General features: G+C 34.9%; 1 protein-coding gene across 1 annotated transcript; it reads right to left on the bottom strand.

Moving 5' to 3' along the window:
* Positions 1–1,919: 1,919 nt before the first annotated feature.
* LOC134718452 (RNA polymerase-associated protein LEO1-like) lies at positions 1,920–19,614 on the bottom strand. Its single transcript, XM_063580971.1, has 12 exons — positions 19,529–19,614; positions 15,952–16,755; positions 15,717–15,797; positions 14,693–14,793; positions 10,591–10,733; positions 10,075–10,159; positions 9,292–9,410; positions 6,972–7,106; positions 5,049–5,184; positions 4,220–4,391; positions 3,367–3,479; positions 1,920–2,716 (listed from the first exon to the last, which is right to left on the bottom strand). Exons 1-12 carry the CDS (start codon positions 19,572–19,574, stop codon positions 2,573–2,575), a joined length of 2,079 nt encoding a protein of 692 aa, XP_063437041.1. The 5' UTR covers positions 19,575–19,614; the 3' UTR covers positions 1,920–2,572.
* Positions 19,615–20,837: the final 1,223 nt, after the last annotated feature.

The raw sequence follows: 20,837 nt of genomic DNA, 5'->3' as shown, positions 1-20,837 counted from the left end.
TGTTAATCTAATGTTTAGTACATTTGATATGATAATTGGTACTTTGTGATATCATGTAAAGTTACAGATCAAGTTTGAATTTTGTTCCAATCTAAGGATTGCATGCAGAGTTATGGTCCTTGGACTTAATTCACTCAAATAATGAGTTTTCCATTTTTTCCTGTAATGCTTGAAGATTTTGATTTGGTAATTGGTAGATAGTTTTAGTCCAAATTAGAATTGTGTTATGGTCAGATTATTTTGTGCAGAGTATGTTCCTTGGACTTAAAAAAATTTCCACACTTTTTGTCGATGCTTGAAAATATTGACATGATACTTGTTGTATAGTTGACACCATGATCAAGTTGGCATATTGTTCCAGTACAAAATTAATTTTTAACAGGTATGGAACTATTTATTGCCATGCAATACTCTCAGAATGCTTGTTTTACATGTCATTTCATGGCCTATAGTACCATGCTGTGAAGTACGGTTTGGATCATGGTTGAAGCCTGTAGAGTGACCTATGGTTACATTTTCTGTGTAATTTGGTCTCTTGTGGAGAGTTGTCTCATTGGAAATCAAACCATGTCTGATTATTATCTTACACATTAGCTACATTAGGTTTTTACAAAATAAAAAATAATTGCGATTCTGTACTTTTTATTACATTAGTTTTCACCATAAGGCTGCATAACTGCCCTAAGTAAGTTGTTGTGTAAAATGTATTCATAATAGTAATGGTAAAGCCAAATAAAAATATCTGTGGGATTCCAGTATCATCCTTAGAGTTGGCAGGAAGGAATTCTTTTATTCTTTTTTTATTTTTATTTTTGATGGTGAAAATCCACAAAATATTTCTTTTGTTAGGGACCACATCAAAAGATTGATGCAGAATAAAAAACTTAAATCAAATAGTTTGGGGGTGGGGGATCAACATTGCTGCAAGTTTTGTAAATCTAAAATCGATTTTACATATATCCCTATTGGTCAATCAATTTTTTCCCAAATTATGTTAAGAAGAGGGGTGTAGGGTAGGGGTCAGTGAAAAAACTATGTGAATTAAGTTTTCATCCTTCATTGAACTTTTGATGTCGTCCCTTAATCAAGTCAGATTTCGGTATATTCATGAATGCGCTTGAAACTTGAGTTAATTTTCAGTGTTGTTCAGTCACTTTTTCGATGTAATTTATTGCAACTAATGTAATAATCATATTTATCACATTTTAAGTTAATTTTATTGCAATCTGTAATATGAATTTGTTGCATTTTAGCCATAACAGATACATTTTTGTACTTCAGATGACAGAAGTCTGTGAATTAAATTATTTAAATTCACATCCCTCCAAATTTGATCATTTAAAAATGGTATTTATCAGAATGAAAAAAAAGTTCTAAGGATGGGGTTTAAACTGGGATCTGTCACATATATACTTTTATTTGTCCTATAGTTTTCATGAAAACAGCGATTTATTGCCCCTTCTGCGTTATCTTTTAAGAAATAATATCCAACATAATTCATTTACTTGTTTTTTATTTTTATGTTTATATTTACAAATTGCACATAGTTTCATCCCTGTCAAATCACATCCCTCGTTCTCATACTTCTCTCTCCTAACAGTTTATTGTAAGTTCCACATGGCATTCATAACTATCTAACAAGCACAACAATGGTTGAAAGAGAATGTTTTAAGTCTGTTTCACCTTAATGCTTAAATAGCATTGATGAAATTGTCTATAACAAGCACATCACTGATTCAAAGAGATTATTTTAATAGATATAGGAAGATGTGGTGTGAGTGCCAATGAGACAACTCTCCATCCAAATAACAATTTAAAAATTAAACCATTATAGGTTAAAGTACGGCCTTCAACAAGGAGCCTTAATGCTTAAATAGCATTGATGAAATTGTCTATAACAAGCACATCACTGATTTAAGTCTGCTTTACCTAAATGCTTATAAAGCATTGATGAAACTGCCTATAACAAGCACATAAATGATTTAATAAGTTATCTCCTATAACTGCTGGTATCAAATCTATATTTTAAGTCAACAAATCGGTTGCACTCAATGCATGGCAATATACATATTATACATTATACATGTATGCAAGAATTTTAACCTTAATAACTTACCAACATTGAAATAGGAATTATACACTACTAGATTGATGATTGAACATTTAAAAATATTCTTACAAATTTTGCTTTCCTTTTTCTTGGTGCTTTAACAAAAAAACTTATAACTGATATTGATCGTAAGTGTACTGAATTGTTCATGACTAATACAATCAATCTTAGTCATAAGTATTTTTATGAAACCGACTCCAGAATGCTATTTTCCAACTGGAAATTACATCAAAATCCCAAAGAGTGTGCAGTTGACATCAATCAAAATAAATTATTACATTGACCAATCAGAATTGGTGTTATAAAAAGTAACATTTGAATCCATGAAAAAATTTATGTCCATGATAAATATACATAATGATAAATGGATATGAACATCATACAACATTCAAACTTTCATACATCACTCAAAAACCACATTTCTATATCTCAATCATACAAACTCCACTATACAATTCATGTCTAGTCCGATTCTGACCCAGATTTATTTTTCTCTGACTCACTACCACTCTGCTTGCCACCGCCTCCACTTCCGGCTTCACTTTCTTCATCAGATTCTACAATTCTGGCTTTCTTCTTTTTATGTCCTGTATCTGAATCCGAATCCTACAAAATAATAAAAAGTTTGACATAGAATTTTTCTTACGAGGAAGCTTGGAGCATGCTTCCAGGAAGCTTGGAGCTTTTTAAGTTGGCACTTCTTAGCAATATATGTAACACCAATTATAGATATAAGGCGATGTGGTATGAGTAAGAATAAGACAACTCTCTTTTCAATTCAAAATAAAAATCACATCAACAAACGACAACCACTGAACAACAAGTTCCTAGTTCGGGCAAGTGCAAACAAATGCAGCAGGTTTTTTACAATTATATCAAAGGGAAAGAATTTTATCATAAGTGTATGTTAAAGGTTTGAGTTCAACATTACATAAATATATTACAAAATTGTAAAATAGTTCATGCATTCAGGTAATACATTTTTTGTTTCTAAGAAATTCTCTATATACTGTGGATTAATTTGTTTTTGTCTGTTTTATAGCAATGGTCAAGGCTAGTAACATCAGAATTTGGTCAACTCATTATTTTAAAATATTCAATGAATATACATTTATCATCTAATTGAATATATTGGGTAATTGGATATATTTTGCTGACATTAGGGTTTCTTATTTGCTAGATTTTACTGTAATTCAAAAGCTTGGTTTCTAATTTGCCAGATTTCACGGTATTTCAAAAGCTTCCTTCTAACTTACATCCTCTACTGGACCTTTCTTAGCCTTCATCAACCGCTGTGCTCCAGATCGTTCTTTGTCAGAATCATAAGAATCACTATCACTAGAGTAAATGTCTGGAACATTTGGCCGATCTGAAAAAATCAAATTATATGACATCTTATATTTACAACTAGTAAATTGTATGACTGAAAAATAATAACAAATACATTTTTCATAAAACAATTATATTTTCATTAAAAACAATTCTGAACTTATTTTTTGTTTAGATGTGAAGGCATACAATCATAATAACTATCAAAATATGAGCATTTTCTCAAGACATGATCTTTGACCTACCTTTAGCATTTTGTGTAAAAGTTTGTTATTTTATTTCTCTAAAAGAAGACTTGACTTTTGACCTACCATTAGCATTTTGGTAATGTTTTTTTTTGGCTGCTATCAAGATTTGACTTTCAACCTTCCACTAGCATTTTGTAATATTTTTTATTGGTGGCTATCAAGATTTGACCTTTGACCTACCTCTAGCCTTTTTGTAATGTTTTTTAATGACTGCTGTGAAGATATGACCTTTGACCTACCTCTAGCCTTTTTGTAATGTTTTTTAATGGCAGCTATGAAGACATGACCTTTGACCTACCTCTAGCCTTTTTGTAATGTTTTTTATTGGCAGCTATCAAAATTTGACCTTAGATCTACCTTTAGCATTTTTGTAATGTTTTTAATAGTTGCTATGGAGATATTCCCTTTGACTTACTACTAGCATTTTGTTATGTTTTTTAATGGCTGCTATGAAGACATGACCTTTGACCTACCTCTAGACTTTTTGTAATGTTTTTTAATGGCTGCTATGGAGATTTAACCTTTGACCTACCTCGAGCATTTTTATAATGTTTTTTAATGGCTGCTATGGAGATATCTCCTTCTTCCTCTTCATCCCCACTTTCTAGGTAACCACCAGAAAGACCCTTAGCAACATGTCTTTCTTTTTGTCTTTTCCTTGTTCCTTCCATTCTAATGGCTGCTCTCAACTTTTCTTCCTCTTTCTGTAAAATATGACAAACTTTAGATTTGACAAAAAGTCTATACTGACTGAAAAACTCAACAAGAATGTGTCAATAGTTCAGAAATGCCAAACTTCTAATGTTCAGTGGACCGTGAAACTGGATAAAATATGACAAACTTTAGATTTGACAAGACAAACATTCTATACAGACTGAAAAACTATACAAGAATGTGTCCATAGTACATGGATGCCCAATTTGCACTATCATTTTCTTATTTCAGTGGACTGTGAAATTGGGGTAAACAAGATCTGTTAGTGATGGGATAATACTGTGGACTCATTTATTTTCGTGGGTATCAATTTTCGTGGATTGCTGAAAAGTTGCATTTTCGTGGATATTTGATTTCGTGGTTTTGACAATCACTGTATATAAAGACTATAGAAAATATATTATTCGTTGAACATTTGAATTCGTGGTTCACCTTTACCCACGAAAACCCACGAAAATTGGTATACAACGAATAATAATGAATCCACAGTAGGCACTACCTTTATCATTTATGTTCTGTTAGAATTATATTAACATTTGATGGGATAAAAGCCACTACCTTTATACATTACATATATACATTTATCATTTCAGATCTATTAGTGAGTTAGTGAAGTTATAATAGCCACTACCATTGTATACATATACCTTTATCATTTCTGATCTGTTAGCATCAGGATCTTTGCCGTGGATGGGTAATACTTTGACCTTTTGTGCTTTCGTTGATCTGTCTGCTAATGACAAGGTCATTTTTCTGTGAGTGAACGATTCTGTAGAATGTGGTCTGAGGGAAAAAAAATAATAAAAAATTAATGTTAAAATATCCATATATGATAGGGAGTCAAAAACATGATGAAGTATGCCTAATCTCAACCACTCTCATACTGTGCCTGCCCAAAGCAAGGAGCCAGCTGTAGATCATAATCTCAACCACTCTCATACTGTGCCTGCCCAAAGCAAGGAGCCAGCTGTAGATCATAATCTCAACCACTCTCATACTGTGCCTGCCCAAAGCAAGGAGCCAGCTGTAGATCATAATCTCAACCACTCTCATACTGTGCCTGCCCAAAGCAAGGAGCCAGCTGTAGATCATAATCTCAACCACTCTCATACTGTGCCTGCCCAAAGCAAGGAGCCAGCTGTAGATCATAATCTCAACCACTCTCATAGTGTGCCTGCCCAAAGCAAGGAGCCAGCTGTAGATCATAATCTCAACCACTCTCATACTGTGCCTGCCCAAAGCAAGGAGCCAGCTGTAGATCATAATCTCAACCACTCTCATACTGTGCCTGCCCAAAGCAAGGAGCCAGCTGTAGATCATAATCTCAACCACTCTCATACTGTGCCTGCCCAAAGCAAGGAGCCAGCTGTAGATCATAATCTCAACCACTCTCATACTGTGCCTGCCCAAAGCTAGGAGCCAGCTGTAGATCATAATCTCAACCACTCTCATACTGTGCCTGCCCAAAGCAAGGAGCCAGCTGTAGATCATAATCTCAACCACTCTCATACTGTGCCTGCCCAAAGCAAGGAGCCAGCTGTAGATCATAATCTCAACCACTCTCATACTGTGCCTGCCCAAAGCAAGGAGCCTGTAGATCATAATCTCAACCACTCTCATACTGTGCCTGCCCAAAGCAAGGAGCCTGTAGGTCAGTTGTATCAATCTTTTATAATTGATTTTGTTGAAAGTGGATTTGTTTATTTTTCATTGGTTCAAATTTTTCGTAGATTGAGGAAAACTTGCATTTTCGTGGATATTTAATTTTGTTGTTATTACAAATTCTGCATGTAAACATTCCATTAGATAATTTGTAATCTGTTGAACATTTCAATTTGTGGTTCCCCTGTAACAGGGGTTCCCCTGTAACTGGGGTTCCCCTGTAACTGGGGATCCCCTGTAACCGGGGTTCCCCTGTAACGGGGGTTCCCCTGTAACGGGGGTTCCCCTGTAACGGGGGTTCCCCTGTAACTGGGGTTCCCCTGTAACCGGAGTTCCCCTGTAACTGGGGTTCCCCTGTAACTGTGGTTCCCCTGTAACCACAAAAATTGGTGTCTGACAAATATTAATGAATCCAAAGTATTATTAAATAAGGTCGATAATTTTCTTTTAAAACTATTTCACATTTCCTTATCTCGCAGCCTATATAGCTGACTATACTGTATGGTTGTGGTCAATGTAAAATGTCATAGAGATCCATTTACTTACTGTGGATTCATTTATTTTCGTGGATTAAGAAAATCTTGCATGTTCGTGGATATATAATTTCGTGGTTTTGCCAAAGTCTGTATACAAGCTTATATAAAAGTTTGTATTTGTTGAACATTTAATTTCATGGTTCTGCTATACCCACAAAATCAACGAAAATTGGTATCCAACGAATAATAATGAAATCACAGTAAACTTAAGTTATTGTCTGGAAACCAAATGCGTCTTTAGTTTAGTTAAGCATTATAAGAACCCCAAAACATCTTTGCGGCCATATAAAAATAAGTATGTTTTATAAATGTTAATATATCATGTAAGTTATACATGAATGAGACAGCACTAAAACAACAAAACGTTCTTACCTGAAGGCCACTTTTGTCCTGAATACACTTTGACCTTGTAAACCAGTACCTTGACGTACAAACAAGTGATTAAAATCTCCCTGAATAGGCATAGTATGGACGTCAAATATCTCCGTGCCCAAATGTAATGACATGCTGAAATATAGAAAAAGTCACCATCAAAATTAATAACTCATAACAGAGCAAGGCATAGTATAGAGGTCAAATATCTCCGTGCCCAAATGTAATGACATACTGAAATATAGAAAAAGTCACCATCAAAATTAATAACTCATAACAGAGCAAGGCATAGTATAGAGGTCAAATATCTCCGTGCCCAAATGTACTGACATACTGAAATATAGAAAAAAATACCATCAAAATTAATAACTCATAACAGAGCAAGGCAAAGTATGGAAGTCAAATATCTCCGTGCCCAAATGTAGTGACATGCTGAAATATAGAAAAAGTCACCATCAAAATTAATAACTCATAACAGAGCAAGGCATAGTATGGAAGTCAAATATCTCTGTTCCCAAATGTAATGACATACTGAAATATAAAACCAGATGCTCTGCAGAGCGCAGCTTTATACGACCGCAGAGGTCAAACCCTGAACAGTTGGGGCAAGTATGGACACATTATTTAAGCTTGATACAGCTTTGCATTTGGATTGTGATTAAAAAGTTGACACAACTTAGGTTTCTGAAACAGAATGAATGTGGTCTAAGAACTTAAACTTAAAAGGTTTTTGAAATATCAATAAATTTAGACATCACAAGCCTATTTTCTTAAAAACACTATTTTTGTCCTTCCAAATTCAGTATAATTATCTGCCCTTGATTAATGATTTTTTTTTCTGAATTTTAATTACACTTGACTTTTTTGATAGTATAATTAAGAAACTTGAAGATATATAACTATCCTGTTGAAACTTTATAAAAATTTAAATCTAAAAAAGTATATTTGCAACATGACCATAAAGGATCCTCAGAAAAAATACTACTTGAAGTTTAAAATGAAATGGTTAACCATTACTACCTTACCTGCCGTCTGACCATCGTACAATCCTAGCCCTTACCTGCCTTCTGATCATCGTACAATCCTAGCCCTTACCTGCCGTCTGACCATCGTACAATCCTAGCCCTTACCTGCCGTCTGACCATCGTACAATCCTAGCCCTTACCTGCCGTCTGACCATCGTACAATCCTAGCCCTTACCTGCCTTCTGACCATCGTACAATCCTAGCCCTTACCTGCCGTCTGACCATCGTACAATCCTAGCCCTTACCTGCCGTCTGACCATCGTACAATCCTAGCCCTTACCTGCCGTCTGACCATCGTACAATCCTAGCCCTTACCTGCCTTCTGACCATCGTACAATCCTAGCCCTTACCTGCCGTCTGACCATCGTACAATCCTAGCCCTTACCTGCCGTCTGACCATCGTACAATCCTAGCCCTTACCTGCCGTCTGACCATCGTACAATCCTAGCCCTTACCTGCCGTCTGACCATCGTACAATCCTAGCCCTTACCTGCCGTCTGACCATCGTACAATCCTAGCCCTTACCTGCCGTCTGACCATCGTACAATCCTAGCCCTTACCTGCCGTCTGACCATCGTACAATCCTAGCCCTTACCTGCCGTCTGACCATCGTACAATCCTAGCCCTTACCTGCCGTCTGACCATCGTACAATCCTAGCCCTTACCTGCCGTCTGACCATCGTACAATCCTAGCCCTTACCTGCCGTCTGACCATCGTACAATCCTAGCCCTTACCTGCCGTCTGACCATCCTACAATCCTAGCCCTTACCTGCCGTCTGACCATCCTACAATCCTAGCCCTTACCTGCCGTCTGACCATCGTACAATCCTAGCCCTTACCTGCCGTCTGACCATCCTACAATCCTAGCCCTTACCTGCCGTCTGACCATCGTACAATCCTAGCCCTTACCTGCCGTCTGACCATCCTACAATCCTAGCCCTTACCTGCCGTCTGACCATCCTACAATCCTAGCCCTTACCTGCCGTCTGACCATCGTACAATCCTAGCCCTTACCTGCCGTCTGACCATCGTACAATCCTAGCCCTTACCTGCCGTCTGACCATCGTACAATCCTAGCCCTTACCTGCCGTCTGACCATCGTACAATCCTAGCCCTTACCTGCCGTCTGACCATCGTACAATCCTAGCCCTTACCTGCCGTCTGACCATCATACAATCCTAGCCCTTACCTGCCATCTGACCATCCTACAATCCTAGCCCTTACCTGTCGTCTGACCATCGTACAATCCTAGCCCTTACCTGCCGTCTGACCATCGTACAATCCTAGCCCTTACCTGCCGTCTGACCATCGTACAATCCTAGCATTACTTTCTTTCTGTGGTGCACCTAACTCATCCAATACATCAGTGCCGTCTACATCTTTCACTTTTCGCCATCGAATAGCATTCTCTACCTGTAAAGTCATGCATAAATTAAAGTAAAGGATTATAACTTAATTTTTGTTGATAGTCATTGAAAAAAAGATTTTATTTTACCTTTTTTCAAACAATTATGTGACTTTATTCACTCAATTCAATTAGTTTTATGTATATATAATTTTCAAATTTTAAAAATATTTATCGTAGACTTTTTCATCAAAATGAGTACCTACGTAATCAAACCTAATGCCATTTCATAAAAAAAAGAGGGTCCTATATATGAGGGCCCTCATGGGGTTTTTGATTATGTGATTACTTGGCCATTTTTTTAATGATTATTTGATTATTAAGCCAAATATTTCATGATTATTTGATTACCTAGGACTGTATTTTTAGTTTATGATTATTTGATTACTAAAGATAAGCAAATATTTAATGATTATGTGATTATATTGGCAAAAAAATGGTGATTATGTGATTACTAGGACCCCCCCATGAGGGGCCTCATATATGTACTCATTTTTAAGTAAAATCAGTTTCAAACATAAAAATACTGTTGAAGAAAAGCATCTTTTCCTGATATGTCAGTTTGACTTTGCAAAAATAACATTTTATGTTTGCAATGTCATTATCTTCACAGTAACTGTATTGTATGCCCTTGACATTGGTTTTCAGACATAACAAAGTGACCTTATTTACCTTCAACTTTAACCTTGCTCGACCTTCTTCATCCAAAACTTCATCTTCATCAATCTCATCTTCATATGTTGTAGCATCATAAGGCCTATAAAATATATTTATCAATTATGGACTTTAGTTTTCTCGTTTGAATTGTTTTACATTGTCATTTCAGGGTTTTTTATAGCTGACTATAGGATGAAGGTTGTACAGTCACCTATAGTTGTTAATTTCTGTGTCATTTTGGGATTGTGGACAGTTTTCTCATTGGCAATCATACCACATCTTCTTTTTTTATATTTTGACTAGGTCAAGACATTACATATGGACTGTTCAGATTATATTTATTATATTGACCATGTTGAACCCTTTCTAGTACAAAACCTGATGTGACATACTATGCTTTGTTGGTATTAAACATATAGTTATGCCTCAGTTTATAATGATACAAGGGGCATGATACATGTATGTGTAAGAACAAATTTTACACAATGCATAGCTCTGTTTTATTTTGTAATGATACAAAGGGCACATTACCTGGTTTCTACACTGAGGAAATTTGGTAGTTTAACATAATGTATTGTTTTGCCAAGATTTGTAATGATACGAGGGATCTCTACTTCTATAAGTGTTTCTTGTGGCTCTTCGACCTCTTCTTCCTCATCAGAACCTCTCCTTCTCTGCAATAAACAAAAATAAGGACATCAGGATTCTTAAGTTAATGTTTAAAAAAGTTAAATGAGTTAAAGTTAAAGTTTTATACATTATTGACTAAGTAAACGACTATAAGTTCAGAAACTATTGCGACATTTTCATTATTGTGATTTTTTTCTAACTTCACCTAATAGTTATCAAAAGTACCAGGATAATAGTACGCCAGACGCGCGTTTCGTCTACATAAGACTCACCAGTGACGCTCAAATCGAAATATTTATAAAGCCAAACAAGTACAAAGTTGAAGAGCATTGAGGATCCAAAATTCTAAAAAAGTTGTGCCAAATATGGCTAAGGTAATCTAGGTATGCCTGGAATAAGAAAATCCTTAGTTTTTCAAAAAATTCAAAGTTTTGTAAACAGAAAATTTATAATCAAAGAGCAGAATGCGTTGAGGGATACGATTGCCATAGTTTTCATTGACACATGTATAGCAGTTCTGCCAAATTTTCATTAAACAAATGCATGAGATTTGGCCAAAATTCAAAAGATCAAAGAGGAAAGATATAGATCTAAGAATACTGTTGCAAAAAAAGCATGAACATGCGCGAGTCTCAAGCATTTTTGGCCGGTAACCCTGGTACAGCTGGATAGTATTATTCTCTAAACTAATTCAACTGCACATGCAAAATGTAACAATCTGAATAGTCACTCAACTTAAAGAATAGCCAATCCTCGTTACAAGTGTATGAGCCATGTACTTATTGTGTTTTATCGAATTATAGTTATCCTGTACCATTGTAAACTCGTACCATTAAAAAAAAAAATCGAACCATTGCTAACTCGTACCAACTTATTTAAATGCATTCAAATGGTGTTCAATGATGAATATACATGATATACGTTACTTTCACCCAATACCTCTTAAGTCTGTAAAATGTATATAATTTGAAAGTACAATGATCAATTTGTAGCTTATGTTCCTTGTATATTGGATAGAAAATACTGTGGCAGATGTAGATAATTAAGGTATATACAGTTTCACCCGAAGAATATTTTTCATGAATAATAAAATCTTAGCAGTTAGTCAAAATGATTGCCAAAATTATTTTTACTGTCTATAAATAAATGTAACAATGAAATTTAACTGATTCCTGTTAAGGGGGTCCGCATTTTCCCCGCAAAAAAAGCACATGGCTTTCAACAATTGTAAACATAGCATTCAATTTGTGATCATGGATTACAGCTTTAATTAACTTAAATTGGATATATACATATTAAACATGTTCAATTTTAATAAGGTACAGTTAAAGCAATGTTTTAACTTTCCTCTGGATTAAGTTCTACAGTGGCGGATCCAGAACTTTTCCGAAGGGGGAGCCCGCTGACTGACCTAAGAGGGGGCCCGCTCCAGTCATGCTTCAATGATTCCCTTTATTATCAACCAAATTTTTTCCACAAAAAAAAGGGGGGGGGGGGGGGGCTGGATCCGCCTATGTTCTAGTTAAAACATTAATGCTTTAAAACATTCTTTATTTTTGTCTAAGTTTTCATTTAACTCCTGTATAAAATTCAAGTAATTCAACTTTATTTCTATTAAGTTTACAAACAGAAACCCATAAAACATCATATTTTTTATATATTTTTCTGAATGTTACGACTTCCCAGTAGTACAAGTTAACTTTTTTGGTTCCAATGCCGTGGTACGAGTTAACTTGCTTCCGTATCTTATCACAGTAATTCTAGGAGGAACCCTAATCTGGACCCCTATCATATTGTGTTCACTTATCGCTACACTGACCTTCGGTGCGAAGCTATATATAGAACGGCGGACCAGTTTAGGAGGAACCCCATTTCTTACTCTTTAATTATTGAAGTTCCTTTTGGTCAGAGGGCATGACTCCTTTCCGTACACACTCCTCTGTTTACATTGAGATCGTTCTTAATATAATACGACGTTTACCGGCATTAACGAGTTAATTCTTCTTGACGAATACTTCGAAAAGGGAGACAACTCGAAACGATAACATGGAAGATTCCATTTCTGCTGAAGGGGTGTTATAGGTAATTTTTACGATGAAACATTTTATTTTAATTTAAATTATGCATGTGATTTAAAATTATGCAACAACAATAGCCCTCCATATGCAGACAGACATAGAAAGAATCCCATGAGTTTCAAATTAATCAATGAAGCGGGGAATCACTCAATCTGATACCCCTTGAAATCAGGAAAACTACACGCATGTGGGGTCTCACTAATTAGCGACAAAAAGCGTCAAGAAGCGACAAGAAGAAAAATAATAAGTGACAAAAAGCAACAAGAAGCTATTTAGCGACAAGAAAACATTTTGTTATCACATACATTAAAATATTTTTTAGGATTATATTGAAAGATGAAGAAATAAAAAAAATTCGATGAAGAGATTGTGTACTTCTTATTATCATATTGATAGATGTAGAAATTAAACATGTGTAAGAACAAAGGAAATGTAAACGCTATAAAATGAAAATAAAAACAAAGATTTGTCACCTTCCTTTTGAAGGATTTAATAAAACAAAAACATGAAATATTATTTCCTTCCTAACTGTACAATTAATTTTTCCTGATAGGACCAACATTAGCTGTGGCTTCACTCTAAGGTAATACACAATTAAGAGCAACAAATGAGATTAACTAGGTGCGTGTCCTTTGTTTTATTGCAACAATAACATCCATTAACACCTTCATCAATTACACGCACCAGAATATAAAATTATTGTACCGAATAGTGAACACCTGTTGAAAACTCAAGATTGTCATCAATTTCCTTTAATCTTCAATCTATATGCATAAACATGATAAATATCGTTAAATGAGACAATACACTAAATAAAATGATGAAAAATATTCACATTTTAATTATGTTTTCCTCTTGTTTGATTTCAGTTCTTAATTTGTATTTCACAATTTGTGTATGAATTTTCTGGACAATTATGCACAAATAATGCATTTTGCAAGTTAATTATATATTGTACAAAAATGGTTTTAAAAACAAATAAAAAGACAAAATATACTTCCTGTGATACCTTATAAATATCATGTAAATAAATGTAGCAACTGAATTAGATTTACAAGTTTCATTTTTCCCCCCTATCAAAATTAACTTTCCTGTCGTTGAAATTGTTTTCTTTTGCATATTTTTTTAATATTTATTTCGAATAAGTAATATAAATAAAAAAATGTTTTCTTGTCGCTAAATAGTTTCTTGTTGCTAATATTATTCTTCTTGTCGCTTCTTGACGCTTTTTGTCTCTACAATTCTTTTTGTCTCTAATTAGTGAGACCACGCATGGACATTAATACATAAACAAACCGCGACTTGCGATTTGGAACAAGAACGTTTATTAAATGATATGATGAATGGTTCTCCATTTCTTTATGAGAGTACAGTATCAAATATCAGTTTCATAACGGTAAAATATAGAAATACTCCACTTCAGTTCTTGTGACAGAAATAGAATTATCGATCGGCTTTCAGAGAACTCTCGCAAGTTATCAAAATTTGGGAATTCCCTCTGACGTGTTTCTAAATTTATAAAAACACTAAATATAAATACTGTTTAATTCTGATTTTCCGTATTGTTAAAAACACGCATATAAGTCAAGGAAAATATCATACATGAAGATTATGAGTAAAACATTACAGGAAAGTTGTTTATGTTCAATTGTTTTGCTTGTTTTTACCTTTTAAAGCAAGACAATCATAAGAATCTGAGATGTTGCCGAATGTTTAGAATAAAACGAATGACGTGAGGGAGTGTGTCATAGGGTCAATGGTAAAAGTCTACAGATTGCTTGACAGCAATCGTATCCCAAAAATTACAACATGATTGATATTCATGTCAACACCGAAATGTTGACTACTGGGCTGGTGATAACCTCGGGGTAAGTACATCCTTTAGTGTAATTTTAACGTTTTAAGTTGACTGCTTCACAACATACCGGAGAATTATCATCTCTGTCACCTGACTCGGGCCGCTTTTCTTTGTCTTCTTCGTCTGAACTGATGTCATCTGCATCTCCAAAGAGATTGTCAACAGTAGCTACAAGTAGATAAGGAAACATTGGTTTTAATGATTGCACATGAGGTGTTTCTGCTACCCCTCTCTATGTACACGATGTCACCGTTGTTGTGACGTTATCTATTAAAGTTCCAATACAAGTATCATTGAAAGCAGACGTTCTTATTTCTAATTTGTGTCCATACAACAACTCTACGTTAAATGTTTTATATTTTTCATTGGCCAAAACTGACAGTCTGACATGAAATTACCCATATGTTGTAGAATGTGACATTAACCCCCATCAAAGAAATTATTAGTTCTTACACAACAATGATGATGCACTGCTCTTGGCTGTAATCTAGTCTCACCATGGTTGCAATATATGAAAGTTCTAAAATGTAAAAAAAAAAACCACCCTACCAACCTGCTGAGTGTGTGAGTCAGAATGCCAAACAAACAATTTCTTAAGGGTGGCCTAGGGGCCATTTTGAATGTCAGGGTTTTTAAAGTTGACAATTAGGTACTAGCAGGTCTCATTGTTGAAGCCGTACTTTACCTATGGTTGTCAGAGCCTTTTATAGCTGACTATACTTTATTGACAGACAATGTTGTATCTCAATGTTAAAAGACCATGTGTTCTCTATGGTTCTGAAAACAAGAGGTAGTTTCTCTGCTACAATCAAAAGGCAACAGAAAATCTACAGGAATAGTTTTTTGGTTCCCTATCTTAATGATCTAGATGGGGAATCTATGTTTATTGTTATTTTCTTAGAAGTCCTATATAAACTTTTTTACCTTGTAGTAAATTAAATATGAGAAGTTGAGTCAAGTCATGCATGCAATTCAGAATTTACTTATTCGCTGCTGTAAAGAAGCTTATAAAACCTTTTGAAAAAGGTTCATTCAAACATTTAGGCGATCTTAAAGAGTTACTTCCCTTTGTATGTTGTAACAAATCTTACCATCTACTCTCCCATCCTGGCCTTCCTCGTCACTACCCATAATCTTCCTCTTCTTCCGTCTACCAATATCTGAATCACTTCCTGTCAACATAATAATGTCATAATTATTAAAGTACAGTCGTTTCATTTATATTCATATTTATTAATTTTCTTGCTTTAAAGATGAGCATACTTTTCTTAGATACTAATTAATGATTTCTTTGTTTTCCTTAAGACTGCATACAATAATAAATACCTGATCCACTTTTTCTTGAACCTGATCGAGATCTTGACCTAGGACTGCCTGCCTTCGACCTTGGACTGCCAGACTTTGATCTTGGACTTCTTGATCTAGACCTTGGACTGCCAGATCTGGATCTTGGACTTCCGGACCTCGACCTTGCACTCCCAGATCTGGATCTTCCTGATTTTGACCTTGGACTCCCCGATCTTGACCTTGGACTCCCTGATTTTGACCTTGGACTTGCAGATCTTGATTTAGGACTACCAGATTTAGATCTTGGACTGCCTGATCTTGACCTTGGACCAGGGCTTCTTGATCTACTTTTAACTGACATAGGGCTTCCAGATTTTGGACTTCCAGAGCCACTCCTGTGAGAATGTGGGCTTCCAGAGCCACTCCTGTGGGAATGTGGACTCCCAGATCCACTCCTATGGGATCCTGGACTTCTAGAGCCACTCCTCTGGGATCCTGGACTTTTAGTGCCACTCCTGTGGGAATGTGGACTTCCAGAACCACTCCTATGTGATTGTGGACTCCCAGAGCCACTCCTATGTGATCTTGGACTTCCAGAGCCACTCCTATGAGACCCTGGACTTCTAGAGCCACTCCTACGGGACCCTGGACTTCCAGAGCCACTCCTGTTGGATCTGTGACTCCCAGAACCAGATCTGTGACTTCCTACAGGACTGCCTACTGGTGTCTGGCTATGTTCTGATCCACTGTGTTGAGCTGGACTACCAGGTGGACTCCCTGAATGTGCTGGACTACTTCCACCTGGAGTTCCTGGGACTGATCCATGACCACTTCCATCACTTTCTGAAAGTAATAAAAAGACCATAAAATTATACACTGTACAGTGATGTCTCTATGGAGTTCAAAGTAAATATTAAATTGCAGTAGAGGAGCAGGTTCCCTTCTTATTGCAGTGTCATATTCTTCAAAATATTGGAAATCAGAAAAAAATAATAAATTTTCCTATGACAATGTACAAATGATGAATTCCAATTCTTACTGAATACCGAGCAATGAGATATATATATAATCTAAAAGTATGGTAATATTGGGAATGGGAATCGGGAATGTGTCAAACAGACGACAGTTAGCTGACCAAATGGCAATAAAGAGCCAAAATCTAGTGTTCTCTCCAGGCAGTTTAAGCGTCTACTTATCAAACTTTTTAGCGTATATTAATCATTTTGATATTGAGCTAAATAAGTTTGATACTTAAAACTATAGAAAGTTATCATGATTGGCGTTAGTTAATGTTTCATCAATTCAATGCATTTAAAGTGTTTCATTCATTCCCAATCTCTTGTCAAAAATTGTTTATTTCCATTAAGTTTTCTTCTGCTGCCATTGACATATTTGTGTAAACTATGGATTGGAACCGGACCAGATATGACAAAAGCCAGCATTTTATGATTATAACTACAGATGCACAGTTGACAGAAAAAAATATCCCAAAGAGAGAAAACTATATATATGCATTCCACACACATTAACAGACTATTTGTTATATATCTCCTGACTTAATGCATTCATTTTAAAAATGCATTGTTACAATACACTGATCGAAGTGGCATCTATTATAAAAACTGCTACTAATTTATTGAGTGCCATAACAGAATGAATTTCATGTGATAAAGAAAAAAGTTTTTAAATTGAAAACTGCTATGCAGGGGCATAAAAATGATGAATTAAACAAAACGATAATTAAAAGAAGAATAATAGACTAATGGGGGTTTAGATATATACCGAATAGTGAAAATTTGTATTAAAAGTATACATTACAGAAAATGATTACTCTACCAACCGTGCGAGGGCTGTAAAGCCAGTCATGTACATGATGTTGTCAAGGACGTTAAACACTTCTATCATCAATGATGACCCAGACACTCTACCCATCCTCATACCTAGACCCTCCTAAAATACTACTTAAACGTATAAATTCTTAAGTCAGAAGTACATGTATGTATATATCTTGAGTAAGGAAAAATTAAATCGAGTTATCTTTCTTTATCTGGGTGTGCACCTTCTTTGGAGGATTGTATACAGGATTTAATAATATCCCCTATGAAATAATGACCACCATTAAATACTGTCCATGGACAATATTGCCTTCTTATTACTGGGTGTACATGTAGTTTATAAGGGTTTTCATACATTTTCTGTCCATGGCATATTTTCACAACAATCGTTCAAAAAGGCTAAACTAACTTTGTGGTAGCTTCAAACAAAGACAAGTGTTTCATTCACCAAAAAAACTGGTGCGTTTCTGCGAAAAAAATCATGTGCAATTTTGTGAATGAATGGGGAAAGTAGATCTTGTGTGTTGCATTCATGCATGTCATTTAATAATAATGCACATGTATACAGTAGAGTTCTTCTCCTTTTAATTTATACTTTACACACTACCTTCTTATTGTTGTTCTTTCATTCATTGTCATAGTTTATAGCTGGGTATTTCTTAGAACTTAAAATGTCTCTGTCATTCATTTCCATCCATTTATTATCTGAGATTTGTTGACAATCAAAATTTTTGAAATTCCTAGTTTTAATCAAAATTTTGACTAGCCTGTCGGACTACTATGATGAAATCAATATTTCTTTTTTTTTTTATTTTGCTTTATTTTGTCCAAAAAAACTTAAGGGTCAGGCATGAAAAATTAGAAGATCCTGTAACAAAATCACATTTCTAGTCTAGGTCTGTCACTGCAAAGTTTCCACATGTTACACAATTTATTACATTGCAATCCACTATATATTTCAACCATTCGTGATCTTTTTCTCAAGATTTTTTAAATAAATCATTCCCTTTTGTCAATTTCAAAAATCCTTTCCCAATGTTCTTTTGCATGTCAATTATTCTTATTTTTTTGTCTGACGGTTTAACTCCTTCCAAAAATTTTCACATTTTGTGTTGTTGTGAAGGACACAACCCTCACCCGAGATATTAATTAACTTGATCAATTGTAATAATTAGTACCCCCAGTATTGTGTAATTGATTTTGACAGGTAATTTTTTTTGTAAAACAAACCGTTTTTGCAGACCTGCCAACTTTTGAAAATCTCCATGGGGGATTTAGCGCGCGACAAGATTTTTAAGGGTTACATTCTATTGGTCTCAGACCACCCGACCAGTGCTAATTTCGAATCAAGGCAAAGATTAAAGATGTCATGTAGTTTGTTTGATTGTTGTGAAGTCCGTTTTGTAGACTACAGGAAAGCGCACCACTCAATTGTAACCTCACTATTGTTGAGGTACTTCCATGTTCACGTATTTTGCCTGTTATTTTGGTTCATGCCATTGTTAGAAATCTTAGCCACTATATGCTTTACCAATCGATCTGCGATCAGAAACTGTACTTGGGAGGGATATGTTTCTAGTGTATTCAATTTTGCAGGATGGAATAAATATTTTACTCTGGAAGGGATTTAAAAATTATAGTGTCTTCGTCCTTTTTGTTAAATTATTTTTTCTACAGTACATGTGACAGGTACATGAACCCTCATATTAAGAATACTACTTATTTTTGAGTGTGAATATCAGAGTAAATCATTTCAAATATATATATGTAGCAGATTATACCATTTCCACTCTCGTCACTGCCAAACAATTCTCTGCTTTCCGCCATGCTTTTTTGCTAAATTAAGAACCGATGTCGGACTGGATACGATAAGACAAATCGGCATCTGTTTATTTCGACACTTCTTTCTTCATAAAATCAAACGTGACAAGTCGTACCTTCACCAACTCGTACTAAACCAAGTCGTACTATATTTAAACCAACATGTAGCCATAATGTATATTTTTTTTTACACTTAAATAAAACATGATAATCTAAATCAAGTAAAATTTAAATGTATTGTGGCAGTCAGGATAATTATTACATTATTATTTCCCTTGTTTAAAACTATAAATTTCATATTTCTTTATTTGATGATTTACATGAAGTTTATTCCGTATATATTTGTTAAATTACATAGATTTTGCTATTTGAATTCATTGTTTAAAGATATTTATTTATATTGTAAAGTTTAATATTTGCACCGTCGCAAAACCTTTGATTTGAGAAACTTATAAATTTTAAATAACTGGTTTTAGATTATTATGTTAAATCCTCTCAGGACTGACATTCAGTCCCACTAAGGAAAGCCAAGCTTTCCAACCAGTTACCAATAGTGCATATGCTACATGCCTCCACAGTACGGTAAATTGAAGTGTTCTTGAATGCTCCATTTCTACATTTTTGGCTTTACATAATAAAAGTTGTATTTTGTTAATTAAATCATATATTGTTTTCAGTTTTTGGTTTTTATTTACTTAGATTTATTACAGCTCATCACTTTTGGCATCAGTCGTTTTCCGCAAATCAGTTTACAAACTAGAATTAGCTGTGGTCCGCACTCCCGAATCTTAGGCAGAATTGTTCCTGCTACAGTATGTATGCTTTTGTATTTTATTGTGAATATTTGAACCTTTTCCTATAATATGGCACTTCTGTGGTGATTGTAACACCAGAAAAATAGAGATAACACAGGAGCGTGCCGTAAGATTTATAGATGAGGAATATTGTAGTACCTATGAACAACTTTTTATATTAAATCAAAATTACCAAGCTTAGAAATTGGAAGAATTAGAATGATAGCAATAGAGGTATATAAAATTATTAATAAACAGTGTCCATTATATCTACATGAACTTATTGAAATTAAAAAATGTAATTACTCTTTTAGAAATAACAACATAGTAGATTTTCCCAGGGTAAGGACAAATACCCATGGGCTACCAACTTCCAAGCAAGGACTGAAGCTCATAAACTCGGCAATCAATCGGTGTTAAACGCAGGACTTCGGGAATGTCCGGAGAGCCGACAACCTTGCTTCGGAAGTTGATG

This window comes from Mytilus trossulus, chromosome 5 (assembly GCF_036588685.1).
Source record: "Mytilus trossulus isolate FHL-02 chromosome 5, PNRI_Mtr1.1.1.hap1, whole genome shotgun sequence".
Lineage (NCBI taxonomy): Eukaryota > Metazoa > Mollusca > Bivalvia > Mytilida > Mytilidae > Mytilus > Mytilus trossulus.
This window is presented reverse-complemented; position numbering and strand designations above follow the sequence as displayed.